At 42.0% G+C, this 25,305-nt stretch overlaps 1 protein-coding gene across 4 annotated transcripts in view; it reads right to left on the reverse strand.

Moving 5' to 3' along the window:
- CD2AP (CD2 associated protein) overlaps positions 1 to 17,603 on the reverse strand; it is an 87,025-nt gene extending 69,422 nt beyond the window's left edge. For all 4 annotated transcript variants that reach the window (XR_010070472.1, XM_063330606.1, XM_063330603.1 and 1 more), the window contains exon 1: positions 17,393 to 17,603. Coding sequence is in view for 2 of the 4 variants with exons in the window: in XM_063330603.1 (XP_063186673.1) it covers positions 17,393 to 17,396 (4 nt within the window). In the remaining 2 variants the exon portion in view is untranslated. The remainder of the gene's footprint in view (positions 1 to 17,392) is intronic.
- Between the last annotated feature and the right edge of the window lie 7,702 nt (positions 17,604 to 25,305).

A 25,305-nucleotide genomic window follows, 5' to 3' on the forward strand; every position in this document is an offset into this window, starting at 1 on the left:
AGAACTGCAGTTACGCTAGAAACTGAGATTTTGCTTTTCCAATTTATCATAACAGACAGTTGCTAGATGCCTGAAACAAACCGTATTAGTACTGGTATTTCCACCTGTCCACCTATCGCAAAAACAACAAAGTTTAGTCTCCTAGAAAACCAAGCTAACATTTCTGTCATTATGTACATATACATAGTTACAAAGATATTTAGTTTCACAGCAGACAGCAAGCTTACACTGGAGATAAAAGACAACAGAAGACACAATCTTATCCTTTTAACTATCATACTTCACAACTACCTCAAAATCAGGTATTAGACTGAAGGAGAAAACTCCTTCCAATTGCTCTCCCCCAGAAACATTCCTACAATTTGTGAGATGTAAGAGTTCCAGCTGTCTTAATAGTAATACCATATAGTATACACTTGGCCACTGAAGACAGATCTTAACACTGAAAGAGCAGTTCAGGTGTTTAAATACTGAACTATGAAAACACCTCCCTGAGTGTTAAACATAAGTAGTGGTTAACAGATTGGTTTCTTCCCACTTCAACATCACGTAATTCCCTGTTACCCTGACCTGAGTCACTGATGACAATGCAAATGCTCAAATAAAGAGACTTGGTGGACTCCCCACTGCCCTTAAAATTCCAGTCCCTGCTTCCAAAATTGCATGAATTTTGTCCTACAAAGCTCTGCTGGTAAAATACATGCATAAGGTGAGCACCAGGGTTTGGCAACCAAAGACAAATCCCTCCTGGCCAAGAGTCTGTGCTGCCCTGCAGACAGGCTCCTTCTTCTGCACTCTGCATCTGCTCCCATGATTCACTCTCCTGTTTACACAATGACCATAATAACCAGTTCCCCAAAGATCAAAGTATTCTTTTGGGGTACAGATGTGGGTTTGGTCTTCCTCATACCGAGTAGGGAAGTGCCTTGCATTCCCACTATTGGGTAAACCACTCTGACTACTGGTCTGGTGCAAAAAGGTACTTCCCTTCCTCTCAGGCCTCAATAGCCATCAGGATGAGAAGCAGCCCAGGGACTGAACCTTGAACAGATGGAAACATACAGTATTTCCTTCTTTCCTTCTCATAGTGCCCAAGACAGTGACATCACCAATGCAAAGTGGGAAGTTGTACTTACACGGCATCTTAACCCAAGGATGCTGTGATCCCATCCTCTCTTCTGTGTGCATTCGCACGCTCCCCTCCCTCTACTCTGCACTTAAATTAGTATTTATTTATACTACTGATGAATCACATAAAGAAAACAGCCCCAGAGAAAACTATTTAGTGCCAACTTTCTGCAAGTTTATCTCCCTAAGGTGGCTCACCGTAGGGTCTGCGACGCAGGACTGCACCAAACCCAACTTTGATCAACATCTACATTATTGTTACAGTCCAGACCTGGAGCTGCAAACCATCCTCATTTATTGTGCCTCAGTTCACAGTGTGGAGCAGTCTCACAGCAAGTCACCTGGATTTCTCTTCACTGAAACTAAACCAAAGATATGCAGCTTAGGAGCACTTTTAACGCATGCTAATCTTTAATAGGCATTAAGTCCATGGGATGAGACTAGAACTATGATGATGTAAAAGTGTCCCAAGCATTCAATATGAATGTCAGGTCCCAAACACCAGTAGTTTCTCTCTACAGATCCACTCATCTTGCCCCTCACCAGGTGCTGCTTTGTGCATAGCCGAAATCTGCCACGAAACCACATCCTAACATAACGCATTAATGATGCAAGGCCACTGGATTCCTGTCAACTCTGATGGCAGGGATGCAGTTCCAAGCTATTAAGACACTGAACAAGGAAGAGCATATTTAACTAACAAAGACCACACAGTCTACACGCATTTTACTGTACAATTCACTACAGCCTTCAGTAAGTCAATAGTTTTAAGTCACACTATAAAGAACAGCAGACACTTAACCGAGCTGTGTCATACAGAGCCACCACGTTCCCACTCCACATGGAGGACTTGCAAAACAGTTGCATCATGAGGACTACTGAAAAAGTGTTAAGTGTCACAAGTAAGACCTTCTGTCTTCACAGTAGCTCAAAAGAAGGTCAGGCACCTCCTGTATGGCCTCAGGAATAGCAGTGACACATAGCAGAGCCATTTCTACCTGTGCCTACTGCCACGTGAGCCACACCAGTCGTGCCAGCTCCAGTCCTGATAAACAGCTCTGTACCAAAGCACTCACGCTGCTCCCTGCTCATGAAGATTTGACCCCCTCCCTATCTGCCAGCCAAGCAAACTTCTACTGCCACAAGGAAGGGATGGGGCAGGAGGTACTCTGCAGTTTAAGATAGTGTCGACCTCATATACTCACGTATGAACTTCGGTCTTGTTTTAAGCAAAGTGCCCTGAGCCACCAAGATTCTTCCAGTAGCTTATAATAAAACAACATAATGCCAATGGAATTGAAAAATTTCCATGTCATTCTATGTACATTTTCTTCTAAGCATAAACAATTAACTCCCAATTTGCTGTAAGCTGATTATTCCAGTAATGGCATGTTTCAAAGACAAAGAACCTAAATCCGCAGAATTTATTAGCTTGGCAAACATTGCTTTCAAGCACTAAAGACACCTTCAATATAAACAAATACACACTGTTAGAACCAAGCTTATTCTACATAAATCCAGCTCAGCTGTGTCCACCCAAACCCTGGGAGCACCATGAACACCCTGCTGCCACCCAGCAGGGACGCAGTTTGGAACCCAACAGTATTTGCTCCATTTGAAGCAACAGCCTTCACTCGCTCCAGCACAGCCCACATCTCAGAAGGCTCATTAGGTTTGTGCAGCATTAGACGAGCCATGGCAAGCAGCCAAGCTGCAGAGTCAGGCTGAATTCCCCAACAAGTCCTCTTTCCACTTCGCCGGCATAAGAGCTGATCAGACAGAGCACGATCCCCGCCGGAGCTCGTGTTCCTGCAGCACTGTGCCAGGGCAGCTCAGTCTTCCAGGCCCGGACCCCTTTCCACTATCAGATTAAAAAAAATAAATCTCTTTTTAGAAGGGAATCTTCCCAATCAAAGACCTGGTTATCAAGAAAATATATCATTCTTCTGGAATATAGCATATCTTTTCTATCACAAGCCACCACCAAAAAGGTGCTGGATATATGTCATGGTTCACAAGATAAATTAGAAACTTACTGAGTACTCTCAGTGCCTACACTAAGGGTATTTTAAACTGCTATAAAGATAGCTTTTAGAACAAAAAAAAAAAAAGAAAAAAGAAAAAAGAAGTCAGAACAAACAGACACCAGGGAAATGAGAAAGAAACACATAACCCAAAAAACAGCAACAAAACAACTTTCAAACATATTGCTTAAGTCTCACAATATTTAATACCTCATTTGGGCCTTTGCTTGCCCAAACTTCAGAATCAGCAGCCCAGCTACTGTCAGCTTCCTGTTTTGGTTAAATACCATGAGGTTCAAGGGGAAAAAAATTACCATTGGAGGAGGGGAAGGAACAAGCTGGAATAAAAGGTAGTTCTGCTATTTTCCTAAAGTATAAGGTCCCACCACATTTATACTTTATAATGATAACGGAGACCTTATTGCGTACTTCCAGTATATAAAGGGGTGTTATAAGAGAGACACAGAGAGACTTTTTACCAAGGTCTGTAGTGACAGGACAAGTCGAAATTATTTTGAACTTAAAGAGGACAGACTAAGAGCAGACATGAGAAAGAAATTTTTCACTGAGAGTGATGAGACACTGGAACAGGTTGCCCAGAGAAGCTGTGGATGCCCCATCCGTGGAAGTGTTCAAGGCCAGGTTGGACGGGGCTTTGAGTAGCCTGGTCTAGTGGAAGGTGTCCCTGCCCATGGCAGGGGGGTCAGAGTGGATGATCTTTAAGGTCCCTTCCAACCCAAACCATTCTGTGATTCAGACACAAAAATATTTTCATGAGATTTTTACCCTAGGTGTTAGCTATACTATACAAATAAAAGAATGTATCAGGAACTGCCTTTAGGATGTTCTCTTCCAGAGACATCCTGTGACTTTCACAGACTCTTGTGATACACCAGATCTGTCAGATCCCTCATTAAAGTTTCACACGTTTTCAATTTTACATCTACAGCTGACAGGCAACTCTGCCGAAGCTGGCCAAACTGAAATTAATTTCAGTCAGTGAACACTTCTCCCAAAAATACCTTCTGGCTGCTATGCCACCAACATCCCAATGAGGAACTCTCAGACAGTACGATCCCCAGCCAGCTCCAGTCGCTGTTAAAGTCAGTGATAAGGCAATTTGAGTACTATTTCGCTTTTTTCTTCTTTTTTTTTTTTCTCCTTCCCATCCTGCAGTCTCTCTTATTTTTCCTTACTCCTTTCGTAACTTGCCCTACGCTGCATCACCCTGTTCCAGCACAAACATTTTCCGCTTAGAGCAACAATCCCTCTACATCAATAGCATGCCTAAAAAAAAGGAAAATAATAACAAAAATAGCAGTCTACCCATGAGACAGTTGAAAGACAGGAGCCTTGGTTCCGTCAGCACAGAACTGGTCCATCTGGAAGCCGATCTGGATCCACCTGGCATTTTTAGATTGGGTAAGTCAATGGTCCATTCTCCAAGAAATGACTCACCACACATTTTTAATAAAAGATTATGTCTAATTTTACAGCCCAGTAAGAATGGCTGAAATAATTACAAAAATGAACAACTGAAAACTGTAAAAAATGTACACTTTTCCTCGCAAACTATTTCAAGTAATGAGAAACTCATTGTATTCTAACAGTAACCATCTTAAACACCAGCTTCTCAAGCTGACTCCTGTACAATTAGCAAGATACTTTGTGAAGGAAATTAAACAGTATAGCAGAAATCGTGCCCAGCAGCATAAAAGATGCAAACCACGCATGCCTCATTTTCCTACTCCAGGCTCCCATAATTTTCTAGAGTGCATTCCAGTACTTACCACCATGTATGACCGAACATGCTTAAATTATGTTTGTGAATTTTCACTTCCCCAAAGCAAATCATTCCCACGCATAGAATCGTAGAATGGTTCGGGTTAGAAGGGACCTTAAAGATCCAGTCCCACCCCCCTGCCCTGGGCAGGGACACCTCCCACCAGACCAGGCTGCTCAAAGCCCCATCAGACCTGGCCTTGAACACTTCCAGGAATGGGGCATCCACAACTTCCCCAGGCAACCTGTTCCAGTGTCTCACCACCTTCACAGTAAGAATTTCTTCCTAATATCTGATCTAAATCTCCCCTTTTTCAGTTTAAAACTGTTATCCCTCGTCCTATGACTACACTCCCTGATAAAGAGCCCCTCCCCATCTTTCCTATAGGCCCATTTAGGTACTGGAAGGCTGCTATAAGGTCTCCCCAGAGCCTTCTCTTCTCCAGGATAAACAATGCCAACTCTCAGCCTGTCCTCAGAGCAGAGGTGCTCCAGCCCTCTGATCATCTTCGTGGCCCTCCGCTGGACCCATTCCAACATACCCTCATCATCTACAGGATACAGCTGCAGAGTTAAGTCATCGTTACCAGCCAGCTGTGAAAAAAGCACTTTAGTGATACATTCCTCACTGCAGGTACGTTAAACTGAATCTAGAAGAAGCATCCAATCAGGTCTTCTCCAATATTATCAGAAATACTTGCCTTAAGCTTGGTCACAAACTTAATAAGTGCTAAAATCATGGATTTGCTTTTATACCCTCACTTCTATGAGCAGGAATTGCCAGACTCCTCCCTTTATAGCAAGGGAAAACACGAAAAAGGAAGTATTAGGGTAAAATCTCTACCACCTACAGGTATTTGATACCCCCTTGTAAGGGCAGAAGAGGTCAAAATGTTTTACCTGGGAATTTACGTTAAGCAAAAAGTGATGTTTTGTGCTACTTGCTATTTCCTTCACCCTGAGTAGAACTCACTGCAAGAAACCAGCCTGGAAATGAGAGGTGACACCTGCAGGAAAGGTACCAAATGTCTTCACGAGCGAAGGTGAAAAACTGCTATTAATTTAATATGCAGAGAAAACCAGAGATCTTAGAGGACACAGAGAAATGTACTTTTTTTTAAAAAAAAAAAAAGCACAACACATTTTCTTAAGTCATGACTCAGACACTGTTCCATATATAGATTTATGCTTCTTCCTCTGTTCCTTCCCTTAAGTTAATTTTATAACATCTATTTGGCAAAACATTCAAGGTGAGTTGCAAAACACTAAATTACAGAAGCTACTATAACAAAGCCATACCAAAAAGCCCTGAAGAACAAAAGGATCATACCTGATTTAGATTTAGTTCAAACCCAAAGCACCAAATAAACAGTAGAAGTACCACAGGGTCAACACCACATTTATAGGTTTTTCCCCTAAAACTTCCACTACATATTTAGCTCACAAAAATACATTTGAAGCTGAAGATTCTGTTGCTTATCTTAGTTCAAATTCTTTTTATAAAGTCATCCCCCCCTCAAAAAAAAAAAAAATAAAAATCTGTATTTGAATTCTATAAAAGTTTCCTTCCTTCAATATCAGGACCCCATGCTACTACAAAAGCTTCAGCTCCTCCTGCAGATTTTTTTTCAGGACTCTTCTAGCCAAAACAGACAGCATGATCATAACTCCAGGTTACAAATTCATGAGTTATAAAAACAAGAAAGTCTCTGAAAGCCTTTTGGGTTTAAACCAAAAGAAAACTCCTTTCACGCTCTAAAAAAATAAATAATGCAAAAATGCTTTGAGAGATGGCCTACAATTTGGCACATATCTAATTCTGAATGACAATTAGTATTTCTGCAAACATGGCAAGAATCTGGCTTTGAAATAAATTTATGGAAACTTAAAAGCATCGTTCAGAGCATGCACAAAGTGTTCCCTTCATCTTTAAAAACAGGCATGATGCAATAGTCTGAATGGTCCCAGATGGGGATCTTGCAAAAACCACAAAATATGCTTAGCACTAAAACAGGGACAAGTGTTCCTATCTGACTTCATGCTGTCAGGACAGTCCATACTAATTATGGCATTAATAAAGTTAATTCACTTTTTAGTGTGGACATTTTAGTCAATACAAAAACTGAACTGTTGATTGAAAGGCACAGAGAGAAATCCTTATGCAATGGATTTTTACAAAAGCCAGTCAAAACCGCAAACGCTCAAGGACACCCTACAGTCTCCAATAGTTTTAAAGGAGATAAAATTGCTCAAAAGTTAGCTCAATTATGTTCTAAAAGTTAGGAGATCGCGTCCTTTAAACATCCATTTTTAACTTGAATTTAGAAGGATTTAAGCATATCTTATTAAGAACATGATTTAAACCTGCATGGCTTGCAGTACTTCCAATTACAGAAAAACAAGGTTTGAAAGGACCTCTGGAGGTGGCTTACTCGAAACCGGTCAAAGCAAGGGCTAACCTCAAAGTCAAATCAGGTCACTCAAGGCAACATCCAGCTCAATTTTGAAAGTCTTTAAAGGATAGAGAAAAAAACAGCCACCCTGGGCACCTTTTCCGGTGCTCAAGTCTCATAGTAATTTCCCCCCATTATATTCCATAAGAATTATCATTGTCCTAACTTGCAGCCATTGATTTTTGGTTTTTCACTGTGCCTCCAAAAAGAGTATCACTTTCTCTTCTCCAGGCTAAGACCAACTTCTTGCCCTTTATATGCACTAATCTCCTACCCACACTCGAATCTATGGTTTCTTGGCATCCCCCTTGCATTTGAGGGGAAAGAAGCAAAACCAGACATGGTACTTTAGAGACAGACTCGTGAGTGCCAGGTAGTGGAGAGCAACCACTCCCCATGACCTACTAGCTATTATCCCAGTAGACATCGAGGTTGTTCCCTCCTAGATACTGGATTATACATTTGTCTTTTTGCAACTGCAGGAGGTTCCTGCTGGCCCATTCCCCCAGTACTGCAACACATCAACCATCGCCCCCTCATTCGCTGCCCCCCACGGCAGGGGTGTTGGAACTAGAGGATCTTTAAGGTCCCTTCCAACTCTAACCATCCTGTGAGTCTATGATTTATTTTTTATTATTATTTTCCTTTTTTTTTTTTTTTTTTTTTTTTTAGGTACCTGAACAACATAGTCTTGAGCACTTGAAGAAACCAGGCTTGCATAAGCATCCCCAGCAGTCTTCTCCTCCTGCTTCAATCCCAATAATTCTTCCCCTGCACACCCATTTGGTTGAAACATGCCAGAAGAACAGCTCTCAAAATAAGAGCTGTATTTTTTCTTTTTTGCAGAATCAGCACCAGAGCACCAAATCACAGTCCTCCCTGAGAAAAAGCCTTCAGGACTGCCCCAACACTCCTCTTTTAACCTGATGGTTGGCTAATCACCAAATATGCAGCCTGGAAGGAGCTACAGCATGTGCTGTGTCTTGCTCAGCTAATTGATAGCAACGCAGAACGATCGGTATTTGAAGAATCTGGGGAGGGAGCAGAGGCATTACAGGAGGTTATGAAAAGCTGTCTGGGGCAAGGGATACCAGTAGCTGTGGTCAAGAGGTAGCGCACCTGAATGCAAGTTCATAGAAAGCTCACCTCTACTGTTCTCAACATGTTCACTTAAACAGTAGTTTGGATTTCAGAAACATAAAGGAAATCCTTTTGACTGTTCCCACCTATTTCACAACTACCAGGCACAACCCTGGTGACCAACTACGCACACAAAAAAAAAAAAGAAAAATCAAGAGGAGGGAAAAATCAGCAATATAACCACAGCTTTCTAAAAAAACACAGGTCAACAGGTCAGGATTTACCACTTCAGTCGCTGAACTGCAAAAGCACATACAGCAGCGTACAAGAAGATACAGCAACTGTCTTAATAGGAAATCAGCACAGTTGTCTTGCTGCGTGGAGATGGCAGGCTGTGTCTTATTCTAGGCAGGTTTTCTTTTTTCTTGTACTACCTACACATTAGAAGTCATTTACATTGCAATCCATATATATATATATATATAAAAAAAGATTCTCTCTCAGTAAGGAAGGATGCAGCATTAAGATTGAAAGAGCAAACCCTCTTCCCACAAAATACGCATTTAATAAAATGATAATCACATGAAAATCAGAGGAAACAATTTTATGCACTCTGAATTGTGCTTTTACTTGAGAACAACCATACTGCTAATTCACATGCAGCCTTATAACACAGACAGCTACAAGAAATGCCTTCAAGCTTTCCTCAAGCTGCAAAGGGTTTCATCCAACAGAGCTTCCGATTTCCCTTCACCACATCCTTACACAGGTACTGGTATGCAGTAAAAGCAGATCCTGTTATACTTAGGCTTCCCATAATGTGAAAACTTTAACATAATGTTTTTAACAATGGTCTTCCACTTTGCAGACAAACTCTCCTTCCCTGTGCTGAAGGACGAGGTGTATTTTCAGTACCACGCATAGTCTTGAGTCAGGCAAACAAAGCACTGTATTTGATTTTCAAGAGCAAAGCAACACAGTTTGTAACGGTTTATGCTTAATAAAAGGACTATATTCCACTGTTTGCAGTGTTCTGAAAGATCTGCTGTCTCCTTATCTACCATACCCATGATAGTATGAGATTAATATATTCGCTTTTGTCCTCATGTCTACAAAAGACTTACTGCCCTCAGCACTTCCACTGCCCCAGTTTCAGAACAGCATCTCATTTTACCTGGCTTCAGAACAGCACTCACTCAGATGAACAGAAAAAGATGTGTTGTCTGTGACAGTGAGGTTTAAAACAAACAGCCCATGGCCAGCTCTTCAGATAGTCATCTGAAACTGCCGACGGTCCCAGGCGGCTTGCAAATCTAGCTAAATTTGTAAAGTCTTGTACTAAAAACTCTGAACAAAAGAATATTCTTCACTTAACCACTTAGGAAACCAAACAGATGGGCTCTGCTTTTCAGGAACAGTTGCTTTAGTCATTTACAGAGAATACAGTTTCATACACCTAATACAACAATCTGAGGGAGAAGGAGTGACCCTGCATGCTCTCTCCCTACTCATTCCCATACTGCTGCCTCTTCCCTTGCGCTGGTCTCGCAGTTGTGCTGCTCCAGGGTGTGCCGGTTTAGTTTGCTGCCAAATCAGACAGCTGGTTCCCTTCCAGTTGGATTCAACTCCGGCCAGTGTCTTGAACTTGATCATCCCATGGACACATGAGCACTAAATCTGCCAAAAGGAAAGATTAAAGAATGCACTACTATGGGCATCATCCAGGGGACTGACCATATCAAGAAGTGATGGATCTAGCACTTCCCTTGGCAATTTGTTGTAGTAGTTAGTAACTTCCCTGATAGAAACATTCAGATGTTAACATAAGTGCAAACAGCAATATAATTTACCTTAAGTTTTAGGCAGGCTTATTCTAGTTAATCTTGCATTTATTGCTTTACAACAGTAGTAAATAAGCCAAGCTCCATAAAAGCATTTAAGTGATGGGAACAGTAAAGTCCAGTCCAACTGCAGAAAATCAGAATATAGAAGGACGGAGGCCTGTTTTTACTGTGCTTGGGTTGCTTCTCAAAACATACACATTATTGAGGACAACAAAAACCAAAATCCACAGAAATACAAGAAGCACCTCAATAACAAGTTCTAGCTGTTCAGGAACAATTTTCTCTTTAAAGGTATTACAAAGCCAATAAAAAAGAAAATGAATGCAAGTTAGAGGCACAGTTTTAAAATGGATAGGGGAAGATGACAAGTTCAAAAAAAGCGTATTTCACAGAAATCTGTGAAATAATCAGTTTGCTGAATCATGAACACTTAGGGAGAGCAATTAATACAGACACTTCTGAAGAAAGTTAGGAAATTTCAGCTTGGATTTAGTGCAAAGTAATTGTAGGCTAAAATGGAAAAGGGGAAACACTCTCCCCTCCCCAGCTCCTGAAATACAGTCCCATCCACTCCCCAGCTTGCTAACATGATGACAAACCTGGCACAAGAGTTTCTTCCACATGAGCCAGTTTATCAGCTCACGCCATGGACTCACAACCACCGGAGCGACAGCCAGCCAGGAAGAGGCATCGCAAAGCTCTGGCCCTTTTCAGCAGCAGCCTAAAGTTATCTCTGCTGAAGCACAGCGGGAAGCTGCACCCACAGGATGGCTTCAGGACAAGAGAGATTACATGCAAAGCAGCCTTAAAACAAAATCTTTTCATAACTCTGAACTTGTGTCTTTAGTTAAGTGATATGATTCTCCTTTACTAGGGAGTGTAAACTTCATGAACCTAGTGGGTTCATTTCTTCAAGCAGCAAGGATGAAGACTTTTCTCTGCCCAGTCCCAAAGATGCATTGAGTGGAAGTGACTTGAACCATTCTGAGAAGTTTGCTTGTTGTTCTGCTTTTGTATTTTTCCTGAAAAATTTAGAAACAATGCAGCTCGGAAAAAAAAAAAAAAAACAAACTACATGGAATTAAGGTAAACTGGTATGTTTCCAATAAATCCACAATTGAACTAAAGAGCTAAAACAGGAAGACAATTTCTATCAGGCACGATTTTGACGTCTGCCGTAAAAGTGCTGCAGCTGACACCAGTGTAAGCAGCATCCTCACCCTCCTGCTGCTTCCATCCACTCTATTACAACCACGATCTTAGTCTCATTTTCTGCAGACCCAGCCTGTCTGAAAGCTAATCCAAGAAGACAGGGAAATTGTGGAAGATTCAGCTTCTACAAGCAAAGGAAGAGGACAATCCTCGCTAGCCAGAGATAAGAGAAGGGGGAGACTTTATTTCAGCACCATCTTAAAATAAAAAGATCAATCTACATATACAGTCAAAAACATTTGACTAAGACTGACCACTTAGTAATTTTATCCAAGAGGTAGAAACTGATGACTTAAGAGCCTTCTTTAGATGGTAAGTCACACGAGTTTCCAGGAACTTGGGCAAAACTGCCTTCCTAATTTAAAACTAAAATAAAAATCATTAATAATTCCAATCCACAAAAATCTATTCACAGCAGCTGAGACTCAGCTGCTGTGGAAGCAAAAAAAAAAAAACACAACCACAAACTAGTACTGCTTAATTCCAAAACCATTTACGTTTTCCTCTACCTGGCAAAGTGTATCACATTCGTGGTGATCTAGGTACTGTTAAGAAAACAGCATGAGCTTAAGCTATTTAAATAGTTTAAAATAATACTTTATCTGATTGAAACAATAAAGGTGATAAAATTCATTTTGAGTTTCTTAAACAAAAATGTCAAATTTAAACTCAAAGTTTACAATCACAGAGCTCTTCAGCACTGAGGGACACAAGCAGACAGCTCCCCGCTTCCTTCTCCAGAGTTCCACAGAGAGCTCTTACTGCAACCCTCTCCTGTAACATCAGAAGTCAGCACTCTCCAAATTGCTGAAATTAAAGGAAAATGGTTCTTTTAAAAAAAAATAATTCAAAAAATTAGATTCTAATTTATTCCATGGAAGGCAATCTTGCCTAATACCTTGAGCATTTTATAGGCAATATATATTCCTTTAAGAAAAGTTAACTTAATATTTTAAATTAGCTCATATTATATTCCCTCCAGTGTACATCAGCCCAAAAGTGGAAAGATTTAACTCATTTGGCAGACAGACACATACTGTGACTTCAGTCTGATTTAGGACTCTAGCAGTGGCAGGTCTTAAATCTTTCAGGAAATGAAGATCTACTGTTCAAAAATACCTACAATGCTTCATTTTCTCCATTCAAGATTTCTGAAAAAGCAACATTTCATATTGATTTTGTATAAAGAAAGTCAATTTTCCATTTGGCTAGAGCAATAAAACATAAGCCCACCCAAAAATACTTGTTGGCATTAGTCAGAGCAAGGAAATACCTGAGCTGGCATCACATTCTTCAAATTAATTAAGTTTACGCTAGCAAACACCAAACGATTTAGGGTGAGAGGAACCTACAGAGACCATTCAGGTGAACATCCAGCTCAAAGCAAGGCTAGAGTCAAAATTAAATCTTTGACATGCTTTTATTTAACATAGCAAGGGGTCACTCTAGAAAAAGAGGCGTCTGAATAGGCACGTTTAGTACTTCAGCCCTGAGAACAACCAGTGTGACAGGGCAGCTGAGGGCGATACACAAACAGGATTACACTCACGCGTCACAGTGACAAAGTTATGTAAAACAATTTCTCATCGCTGCACAACAAGAAGATAAGGGACAGCGGAGGCACTGCTGTCACCTTCACAGGGAGCGGGGCATGTTTGAGATCGTTAGCACATTCACAGTTCAGAGCAGAAGAGAAAAGCAGCATTCATGTAAAGGAAGAGTGTCAGGGAAGAAAGAGTTAAACATAATTTAACTACATTACAAAATATAAGAAGCCGGTTAAACAAAAAAACACCACAACAATAACAACAAAACTTTAAAAGTAACAGAAGAAAAGGGCTAAGCCCCTGTAGAGTGCCAGAGACACATTTTAAGCGTCCAGGTTGTCATTCACCTTTTCTTAAAAATACAAAGGAGTCAGACAGAGCAAGCATCAGCTTTAGAGGAAAAAACCTCACGCTGAAAGGACATACTTCCCCCTCAGACCCCCATTCATGTTAAACTGGAACTGTCATTGCCACCGGCAGTTGTGGAGGGCAAGAACCACATCCCTCTTTGACCCCCTTTGTACAAGTCCCTGATGATCCATCACTATCTATCAAAAAGGCCCAGCGAAACTGCAGACACCTTCGAGCAAGTCCATAAATTACTATTACCAGCCCATGGGTTTTTATAAAAAATAAAGCACCTCCCATGACGGACCAGCTTTCCACATCCTTTTCCTCCCTACCTGCCTTGCAGACAGGACTCTCAGCACAGCAGCTCATACGTTCTTGGAAAAACAAAAGGGCAAGAGCTGAGCTGACAGAAACTCTAGCACCTTTTGATGGGACTGCCCCTCTGCCTTGACCCAAATGCAGTATCCATCAACTCTTCCCAGTTACTGTAATGTAGTTTCCCAGTCTCTTCCAGAGGTCAGCTTTCCATCATCTTCCCTTAAAGTTTTGTCTAGAAAAACGAAAGTGATAATAAGAAAGCACTTTGCTCAAAATTGCCTATAAAAGTACAGTTAGTCTGTCAACATTAGGCTTGTCAAGTATCCTGGTACAGAAGGCCTGTAATAGCTTGTACTTCTGACTAAGTCATTTTATTCTTCAGTAATTTACTGTGAATAAAGTTCAAACTGTACATTGCATCTTACCTATTTGTTGGTAAAAATACTAGCAGGAGGACTCTTCATCTGCCCTACTCATTTGTTTCGGGGGTTCTGGAGTGGATTTTTTGGGCAGGGTGGTTTGTTGGGTTGCTTGGGTTTGTTTAAAAATAGAGAACAAACCTTGAAGTAATGTTTTAATTCATTCTTGTAATACTACTAGTGAATACTGAAACAATTTATCACTATCCCTGTGACACTATTTTAAAAGTATTCAGTCTGTTTACAAAAGCCTTGCAGATTTTTTTTCTGTTGCCAACATGAAGGTGAAGAAAGCAAAAGGCTTCATACAATTTTAATGTTCGATGAACTGACTAAATAGTTTCTGTAGACCAAATATATTTACATATATTTGTACTCATTTATTAGCAATGATGAAGTATTTCTGGCTTCTTGAAGTATTTCAAAGGTGCAAAATTTTCAAAAGATGAAGTGCAGCAAATTCAAAAGTACTAACTCGTGGGAACCACAGACCAAAGCTTACACAAATGTTTGGAAATAAAAGGGGAAAGGAAAAAAAAAAGGGAGGGGGAAATGCATATAGCTAAGAAGATACTGACAGAAATTTAGTAGATTTCAGTGTACCTCTGTGGAAATTTAGCAACTGTTGCCGAAATCCATACAAAAATTTGTTGGACACTGCAAATTCAGCTCAACCTTCCTGTTAACGTGCAAGTTGTATAATCAAACCATTTCTCAACTACAATTAGGAAAATTATCTGTTATTGAGCAATAGAAGTAAATCACACAGATGTTACAATGCACCAATAGATGGACGTGTACCTCCCTTTAAGTGGTTATCAACCCAAAACAGCAAAAAGATAATTTAATCAAATAAAGTTTTTTCCACAGAACATCTAAATACATTTTTCCTTTAATTAATCTATTTCTCTATCTATTTGCAGAGCCATATATTAAATCCACATGATTAATGTAGTACAGAAGGCAAAGAATTATAACGACAAAACTTCAGTGTGTAACTGGGCATTCCTAGTAACTTTATATGGTCTAGTGTTTGTCACCTCTGATAACATCCTCCTCCGCATCTTTCAAGTACCCAAATGACACATGCTCTTGCAACATTAATTTCCAGCTACTACAAGAACGTAAGAACCTGTTCCAAGGCATTTTGTGTTTCTGCCCTTCTCCTTTTGCTTCCTCCAGAGTCATACTGTCCCGTTCTTACTTCTCCATAAGTCTCAGAAACCCTCGAGTTTCTCAAACAGATACCTCAGCAGTGCCCTCTAAGCCACCCCTTACATGTAAAATGTCTTCCATAAGATGACATAAAATACAAACAATCTCTTATCAAGAGCCAGCTTTACCATGACATCAGTAACAACATAACCAAATAATGACTTCTCAAGGTAAACACGAGGCCATCACTAAATATAGTGAGTGCAACTACAGTTAGTTCTTTTTCCATTCATTTTTAGACATGTTTTACTGTACACTCCTCCCCTCTTTCAGTCACTAGACCGCAATGCTTGAAAACCTGAATAAAGGATGACACCTTCATAGAAAACCTATTTAAAAGGCTCTGGGATCATTCTGCAATCACTTATAGAGGTTTGCCAGCGTTCTGGCAGAAGGAGTTCTATAATTGCCCGTGCACACAAATTGTTATGGTTATAACAACCCATGCAATAACAATACTTGACACAGAGTGTATGCACCCACTCAATTCAGTCGCCTCTGGAGCAGTAATAACATGCTAACTACTGTAATCGGAAGAGGCAGAGAAAGAAGCCACACTTAAGAAAAGGAAAGGTAAGAAAAAAAATATACATAAACCAATGTAATACAATAATTATTAGTCATAAACTGGTCTCAGTCCTTTAATAACAGTCTTATACAGTATTCCTAACTACATACTAATAGTACCCAGACCTAACATATGTAAATCCTCAGGTATTTCACATTTCAGCATTACACAGCCCGAGTCCAAAATGCTTAATTAGCACACTAAATGTTTATGCTTTAGGAACTACCATCACAGGCCACTGCAGTGACCTGGGTAGACACCTGTTGCTTGCAAGTAATACAACACAGCCCAAATAGTAAAGAACAGTAATTCTTATCTATTTGGAATAATTACAAGCAGCATCAAAACTGAGTTCTTTAGAGTTTGGTTTGTATCAGAATCTAAAATTCTTTATATTTCACTTCACTTTATATTTTCAGACATCTTCACTTTATATTTTCAGACATCATGTTAAGTGTGCTTTGACCACGTAAGACAACTTTCACTGAGATGAAAACACATCTTTCTATTCAGGAAGAAGACAAGTCAAGAGGACTGCAGTGTAAGCACACACACGGCTCTTCTCACACCCCTCCAGAAGTACATCAAGCACCTGATGTTATACAGGACAGTGAAGCAAGGGATACACCACCAGTGGAGATAACAGAGACAGACAAAATAGTTAATGGACCATTCTGGACCCCAATGGGGGAACTCTGAATACGGAGAGGGCTCTGAAGAGCGGGGCTTCAGGCACACTTTCATACTTCCCTATGCAATCACTATTACATTAAAAATCAGACCCACTGCAACTGATTGTTTCAAGTGTAAACCTGAACTGGCACATTATGAAAATAGCAATACTTTGAGTCGCTGTACACTTGTTTTATTTAAGCCAACACCTTGGTGGAGAAATGGGTGAAGGCACAGCTCAAACTGAAGCACAGGAAAAAAGAAAAAAAAAAGCCGAAAGTGCTGGATTCAATCAGGATTTTTACTCTTCACCAAGCCGCTCCAGCCAAGCTCCCTCCAGCCAACTCTGGATCAGCGTCCGCTGTACGGCTGTTAATCCTCGCTTCTCCCCACCGAGCATCACGGAACCCCCGGCGCTGCCCCCCGCCTTCTCCCGCCCCGGGCCCCCGCTGCCGCCCCCCGGCCCCGGCCGGGCGGGAGGGAAAGACCGGCCCCGGCCTCTCCCGGCCCCGCCGCCGCTCCTCGTCCCGCCGAGGAGGCAGCACCTGCGGGCACCTGCCGCCGCAGCGGCTCCTCCGGCCCCTCCTGCGAAGCCACCGGGTATCAGCAACGCTCTTTGCCCGGGGACTGCCCCGAAGCAGCAGCGCTTACCGGGCACCCCAGCTCCGCGCCCTCCCCCTCAGACAAAGGCCGGCGGAGGCGGCCTCGGGGGGAGCGGGAAGACGGGAGCCGGTCTCCCCCCGCCCCCCGCAGCGGCAGCCCTTCCCCGCCGCGCTCACCCATGCTGCGCCCGCCCGCCCGGGCTCGACGGTGCGGCTCCGGGTCCCGCCGACGCGCTCAAACCGGGCACTGCGGCTCCATCCGTGCCGCTACGGGCATGAAAGAGGGAGGGGGCTACTCCGAGCCGCCGGCGGCCCGGAACAGAGGCGACCGCAGACCCGTCCCGTCACCCACCCGCCGCCACCGCGCCTCAGGCGAGCTCGGGCACCGGCGGCCCCGCCCCCGCCCCGCCCCGCGCCGCGCCGTGCCGCCAAATCCCGCGAGAGCCGAGAGCCATCGCCCCCACGCCGCGACGCCGTTGCCAGGCGCGGTGACGTCACCGCCCGCCGCCCTCAGCGCCCGCCGCCGCCTTCCCTCCGCTTTTCTTCCTATTCCTCCTCCTCCTCCTCCTCCTTCTTCTTCTCCTCCGCCTCCGCCGGCGGGAAGAGGGAGGTGCCCCGCTGCCGCCCCGCTTCCCCCTGCCCCAGGCCGGTGTTGCCCCGTGTCTCCCGCCCGCCCCGCAGCCGTTTACCCTCAGGCCCTCCTGAGGAATCGTAGAATCGTTTAGGGTGGCCGGGACCTTTAGGATCATTGAGTCCAACCATCAACACAGCACTGCCAAGTCCATCACTAAACCATAACCCTCAGCGCCACATATACCCGTCTTTTAAATACCTCCAGGGATGGGGACTTCACCACTTCCCTGGGCAGCCTCTTCCAATGCTGGTAACCCTTTCAGTGAAAAAGTTTTTCCTAATATCATAGAATCATAGAATTGCCTAGGTTGGCCGGGACCTTTCAGATCATCTAGTCCAACCATCAACCTAACTCTGACAGAAACCATCACTAAACCGTATCTCTAAGCACGAGATCTCTACCTGTCTTTTAAACACCTCCAGGTATGGGACCACTTCCCTGGGAAGCCTGTTCCAATGCTTGACAACCCTTTCGATGAAGAAGTTTTTCCTAATATCCAATCTAAACCTCCCCTGGCACAACTTGAGGCCGTTTCCTCTTGTCCTATCCCCTGTTCCGTGGGAGAGGAGACCGACCCCCACCTCTCTACACCCTCCTTTCAGGCAGTTGTGGAGAGCGAGAAGGTCTCCCCTCAGCCTCCTTCTCTCCAGGCTGAACACCCCCAGCTCCCTCAGCCGCTCCTCACAAGACTTGTGCTCCAGACCCCTCACCAGCTCCGTTGCCCTCCTCTGGACACGCTCCAGCACCTCAATGTCTTTCTTGTAGTGAGGGGCCCAAAACTGGACGCAGCACTTGACATGGGCCCTCACCAGTACCCAGTACAGGGGACCGATCACTGCCTTCGTCCTGCTGGCCACACTGTTCCTGATACAGGCCAGGATGCTGTTGGCCTTCTTGGCCACCTGGGCACACTGCTGGCTCATGTTCAGCCAGCTGTCGACCAACACCCCCAGAGATGCTTCAGAGGGACGATGTCCCCTTCCCCTTCCCTCACGGGGTGGGGGACCTGCGCACGCCCCTTAGCGAAACCTCAGCCCTCTCAGCCCCTTGGGCTGCCACATATGGCTGGGGCCTTCCCCACCTCCTACCCCAGCAGCTTGTGGGCTCTACCCCTTACCCCAAAAACACACACCCTGTGGTAGTTTCAGAAAGCCCTTTTTGGGCAGAGAAGTTGTGAGATTTGGGGTTTTATGGTTGCAGGGGCCAGGCCTTTCCTCCTGGCTCAAGGAGTGCCTGGGAAGGAAAGCAGGGACGTCCCCATGGCCTTCGAGGCTGCGAACCTTGTGTGCGTGTTTGTGGGCTTTGCACATTGCTTTTGGAGAGTTTACAGGGTGCTTTCTTTTTTAAGATGTACTAAAGAAGGAGGGAAGTGTTCGAAGCTAAATCAGGCTGCCGCTGTTTAAGTTTTTGTGGGAAACTCAGGAATGAGGGAAAACGACTACTTAGAACTAAACTGATTTAAAGAAAAAACAGTGACCCTGAGGCCAAAAGGGCAAGTAAACATGATCTGTTTTTGATGTAAATCAGCGAATATAACACAGCAGGGTTCTCTGAAATGAAAATATTCTGTTTTCCTTGCTGCAGACATCCTTTCATGAGTGGTTCAAAATGAGCCATTTCAGCCAAGCTCAGGACAAAATTAGCCTAAAAAGAATGTCAAGTATTTCCAGGAGTCAGCTTTTGCTTAGCATCTTTCTCATGGAATATAAACAGAAAATGAGTCAGATAATGCATACTGAAGGCAAAATGTTAAGTCTGAGGCTGTAAACAAGCATATGCCATATTGTAGTATGGTATTTTATGTCCTTCACTGTACTTTGAGGCAGACTGTGCTTCCATTTCTTCCGACAGCAGAACTGGAAACATAAAAGATATAGTAAGAATTTCTTTGAAGCAGGTATAGTGTTTAACTCTGATAAATGGTCCCATGATACTCCCCTTAAGAGGAGAATCTGTTTTTTTATAAAAATACAACCTCTTCCTGCCCCAGATTTACAATAGTTAATAGGAAGAGGAGATTTGGGACAGAAAGGAAAAATCATCCTTAGAGTTTGAAGTCACTCCCAACAAAAATTCAGAAAATAACTTCCATGAGGATGGATTATCCTCATCTGTCTTCTCTGTATTTTTTTTCCACTTCCTGTGAGGAGCTACATGCTACAGAAAGGATGAAGGATGAGAGGAATTATAATTTTGATCCTACACAGCAATTTTTACCTTTTTAAGCCCTGCCACAAGGCTAAGTATGCAAGAAAAAAAGGTGAGAAATAAAATATTCATAATGTACGCCTTTACAGAGAGTCGAAGGAGCTCCATGTAGCCTTCTTTCAGGAAGCTGGTCTGAACTAGGGCAAAAGCTCATTCCAGTTTATTTAGGTATTGTTACTACCTTTGGATCAGCCCTGGGTGAATACTCACAGTGACATAAAGCCACCTTTGGCTTCCTCTTCAGTCTAGAACATGCTGGAGAGCAAAATACCAGTTCTCAGATCTTACACTATGCACTAGCAAGATACTGGCTTTCGGAAATTTTATTTTATTTTTATATATCTTGATGTAAAAGACAGCCAGGGCTGGCTCAAAACTTCTTAGCAGTCTGAGTACAAAAGCTGAATTTTATTCAGAGCCCATCTGCTCTGGTGATAGCGCACCATCATCCAGCCAGTCCTGTGCTTTATTCTCCATCTCTTCAGTACCAGTGAGGCAGAAATGGGATGGTTTCTGAGGGAGCCCCCGTGGCTGCTGAGCCCGAAAGCCTTTTTCTGTCTGGACGACTGGCTGTGATGCTGCTGAATCCATCATCTGCAGCCCTGGACAATTTTCTGGTTTGCCCATGTCTAAAGCTGGTCCTTCTTTGGGGCTTTGGCCTGTGAGTTATGTGGTGCTGAACAGTTGTGTCTGCCTCACGCTTCGTCGAGTTTGACAAGACTTTTCTGCAGTGAGTTTTGCAAAAATGCAAGAGTCCACTCATGTGTAACTGAAAGCAGCATAGGGACCCATATTTAGCATTCTTATATGAGTTGGCAATCATAATACATATAAGGAAAATACATCTGTGCTTGGCTATTAACTATTACGGCTCAAGTGTTAAGCCATGTGACTGCTTCGTTTCTTTTCTGTATGCTCTATGTCTGATGTCATTCTGAATGCTTTTTTACCAATAATTACCCTCTAAATCACCTATATTGAGTTCCTTCCTCACTTTCCACTTTAATGAAAGCTGAAAACGTTTAATTAGCCATTTTCACTTGGATATTATGCTGTGATTGGTATTTATGCAGGCCTTTGAAAATACAGTCTTGCTGTTGTATTGATAGACATACAGGGAACACTGGATCTTGCTTTTTATTCAATCATTTCTTTCCGTTCAAGCAGAACGTAGAGCACCAGTATGGGATTATAAAAGGGCATATTTGTTTCCGAGTATTTTCAAATCCAATTAAGTTCACCAAAATAACTGTGATTATTTTCTGCCGAGGTGGAATTTGTTCCATAAAACTTTTAAAAGTGAAAGATTAGCATTTTAAATGCTTTATGATTGAGCTTAATGGAATATCTGAATTTATTGCTTGCTTTTGAGAGAGGAAGAGTTGTGACATGTTCACAGGTCAAGAAAATATTCACTCCTAACATCCGTAACTGCTGTAATTTTATTTTGCAAGAGAAATCATTGTATAGAGCCTGGTATGTAGGTTTATAACATAAAATAGGGATGATACAATTTGTCACCACCAGAGATGCTTTTTTTTTTTCCTCTTACGAGAAAACTAGGAATAATGATAGACTTTTCCTAGTAGTGCTACAGTGAACATTTCACTTGAACTTTTTTGCCACTGTGGCAATCTTAAAATTACTCCATTACTTCCAAATAAAGAAACCTAAACCTGGAACTTTCAAAACTTCTCCCTAGAGTGCCAAAAAATAAAGGAACTGCCTTTTTTTTTTCAAACAAAAATGGTGTCTCAGCTGTTACTAAGTTACAGTACATTTGAGTAGTACATGTACTGCAATAATTGTACATTCCCCTTTAACCAAATGGTTTGCTCCCAAACGTTCCAGCCGAGTCAATTTTTCATGCTTTTAATACTCTATCGTAGTTTTCATGACAGCACCTTCTTGCCCAATAATACCCATAAAAATTGACTGGAAGCATACAGCCTCTAGAACTAAGGAGTTAAACAGTCTTGACTATAAAATTTCACCTTTTGTTTTCAGTAGCAGTTCCTACTAGGTAACACAGCATTACTGAAAAAAGACAGGTTTGTAGTTCAGAAGTTAAAAAATTATTTAGATGAGAAAACTCCCTCTGCTGGTTTGAAGAAGCAGCAGATATATTTCATTTAAAAAAAAAAAGACAAACTGTGGGAAAATATTCATTCGGCACACACGGTATTTTTCCCTTCACTGTATACTCAGTGGAGAGTAAATCTGCTTACTCCACAGAATGAGGCAGAACTTTTAAAAAAAAAAAAAGTGAGAAAATATAAAAACACAGAGCAGTTGTTTTGTAAACAAAAACTGTATAAAAATGTAGATTTTCAAGGAGGGGGCAAAATAAATTTGCCCACTAACATTTAATCCTACTCTTTCTTATAACTGTTGGGGGAAGTTTGCATTATTTTAGGAAGCAAAACCAACTTTGTCTTTCTTTTCTTCCTACCCCTCTACAGACACTCCAGTACGCAACATCTTAACAGCTATGCAGGGCTCTTAGAAAGGCTGGACCCTTTGCAACAACAGCACAGCTCCCTCCATCCAGGTAAAGAGCAAATACGCGTTGTCTTTCTTGACGATTATTGCAAAAAGAGGGTGGAATACTGGTGATATTAAGGAGTTTGGGGTGCTAGTTTTCAAGCTATTGAAAGAATCATGCACTAGTGACGTATTTTTCAAACTGTGGACTGTGGATCAGTGATGATCCATGAGAATTCAGGAGCTGCTCTGCAATATAATTGAAAATGGCTTTGTAAACTAACTACACTTGCATTCTCACACATGGAACGAGCAAGCCACCAAAATGAGGGAAATACTATGGACACTGGAAGTTTATGTTAATTTTAATTGTCTTTGGCAGGAAATTGTTGTAGCAACACCACAAAAATGGTTTGTTGTTTATTAGTTAAGTTCTTGGTTGAAAAGGTGGAGGAACATCAGCCAGTGGAAACAAATTCCTCTGTCTTTTGTTTCAAATTCAACCATTCGACCTATTTCCTCCATTATTACCAACTTCTTCAGTCAATCCCATTCTCTTCTCCATAATCAGTTCTAGCCTGATTTTTCCTCTCATTCCTTTGCTTCATGGCAAAGACTCCTATGCCCTACTCCATTTTGCTGGGCTGAGCACAAGACAGGGAGCCAGGATAAGTTTCAGTTCTGTGGCCTCATTTTGTTGTATAAAAATTCTTCCTTCAAACAGGATCCGATGTTGATTAATTCTTGTAGAAAACAGCTTGTCCAGTATGAAGTACTTTTAAAATACTGAATGAAGTATTCAAAATGTCGCTTCTGTTGCACAGGTATGAAATAAAGGACTTGTAACTGTTGAATCTTGAAAGAAAAGAATTGGGGGAGTGGGGGGCGTGTCTGAAATTCAGGCTAAGTAAGTACAAGCAACAATTAATCATGTTTCTGGCATAAGGCCATTATAATAGTAATCTGAAAGAGTAGTTACCCTGATGCCAGCTATTACGTTTTTTCTTTGACATCTCTTCTGAGGATTCAATTCGCTTATACTGGGCTATTACAACTGATTAATACAAAGCTGCAAACAGCAGGGACTTTGTGGAGAAGCTCAGTCCATGTCATGCTGATAAAAACCCTTTCACATGGACATGTAGTCATTAACGGTATAACCATCTGTGTCACCAGACGTGTATGTTCAAAGATACCGTATTTGATTTGAATACAGGAGAGCTTTCATCTCCACAGTTTGGTTGTCATACATCACACTGTATTTAAGAAGCAGCAGAAAAAAGCGCAAACTGTTGTTTTTACTGGCATATTTATTTTTTTTCTCTAATAAGCAACTGCCTTCCTCTTTCCCTTTTAGCTACTTTTGGCATTTTGCATTTGTATTAAGTCCCTTTGGCAGCCACTGTTTGGGATTTCCTTATATTAACATCTAGCACAAAGAAATCTCATCTTCAGGGTCTAGTGGGCTAATGGTTTCCTTCGGCATCTGAATAAATCAACAGCTGTGGCCTTCAGCCATTTTGTCTTACCAAAATAAAAGTAACTGAAAAACTGCTTGTTGTAAGAGTTCTCACTTGTGCTCTGAGAGGGGGATAAGAAGCCTTTTCTCTGCAGAGACAACTTCACTCAAAACGTACAGTATTAGCAATGTAATTTTTCCCTTGCTCCATCAGTAACAGCAATGTAGCCCTAATTGCAATGATCTAAAGTTTGCTCAAAACATAGTAAGTTTTACTAAAGCATTTGATACGTCATAATTAATACTTGCATCACTGTAATGCCTGCACATTATATATTAGGGTGCATCTGTGTGCCACAGGTAAGACGATGGTGTCAACTGAAAGTGCTCTTATGTTCAAATGACGGTGACTGATACTTCTACGGCCCCTTAGTGCTCTAAGTGTGGTGCCAAAAGCAGCTGAGTCACGGCCACCGCAATTTACACAAGTGTAAAGTGTCACTCTGACACTGAACTTCTGTTTCTGGCGCTCTTGCTCTTCTGCTGCTGCTCACCTGATGGTTGTACTCAGTCAGTTCAGCTTCCAAACCCAGCAGGAAGCTTTTAAAGCAGGGAACTTTTAAGTCTTCAGAGCAGTTTGGGCTTGCAGTTGAACTATATTCAATTGTAATTTTTAAAATTCTGAATCAAACCAGTCTATCACCAAAAAGACTGATCAGGTGCAGAAACTAGACATGTTACTTGCACTCAGGTAACTATTTTGCCTGTGATTGTCCTCGGGTTTTTGTGTGGCTTTAGTGTGGGTTTGTTTTTTTTTAATGGAAGTACAGCAAAGCCGTACCCTGCAAGCTCCAGGCCATGAAAACACAATATTCTCTAGAGTGATCTGCTATAGGGGACTCCTGGGAGCCTTTTGGAGAAAGGGATGTGGAGTTACCTCTATGTTTACATGTTCTCGTATTGATTTTTCTAAGCTGACAATACAATGAGCAGTGCATTTTCATCAATATCACAGTCTTTGATACAGAGGTCAAGACAAAAGAAACAAAACATACTTGTCTATCGCTTCATGCTTTAAGCTTAACACAATGCCTCTTCTTTCTTCGTTCTCAAACAATGTAAGATTGTCATTAATTTTCTTGAAAGTGGCAGCCTTTTTGTGAGTGCTCTCCAGCTGCTTTTGAGTTTAGAAATAGCATTCCCTAGGGGCAGTCTGTACATCTGTGGAATCGCCAGAGTTGACCAGATACCCACTGTTCAGAAAATTCTGTAATAAAATACTACTTTCCCTGACAATTACACACC

The sequence above is a fragment of the Chroicocephalus ridibundus genome, chromosome 3, assembly GCF_963924245.1.
Source record: "Chroicocephalus ridibundus chromosome 3, bChrRid1.1, whole genome shotgun sequence".
Lineage (NCBI taxonomy): Eukaryota > Metazoa > Chordata > Aves > Charadriiformes > Laridae > Chroicocephalus > Chroicocephalus ridibundus.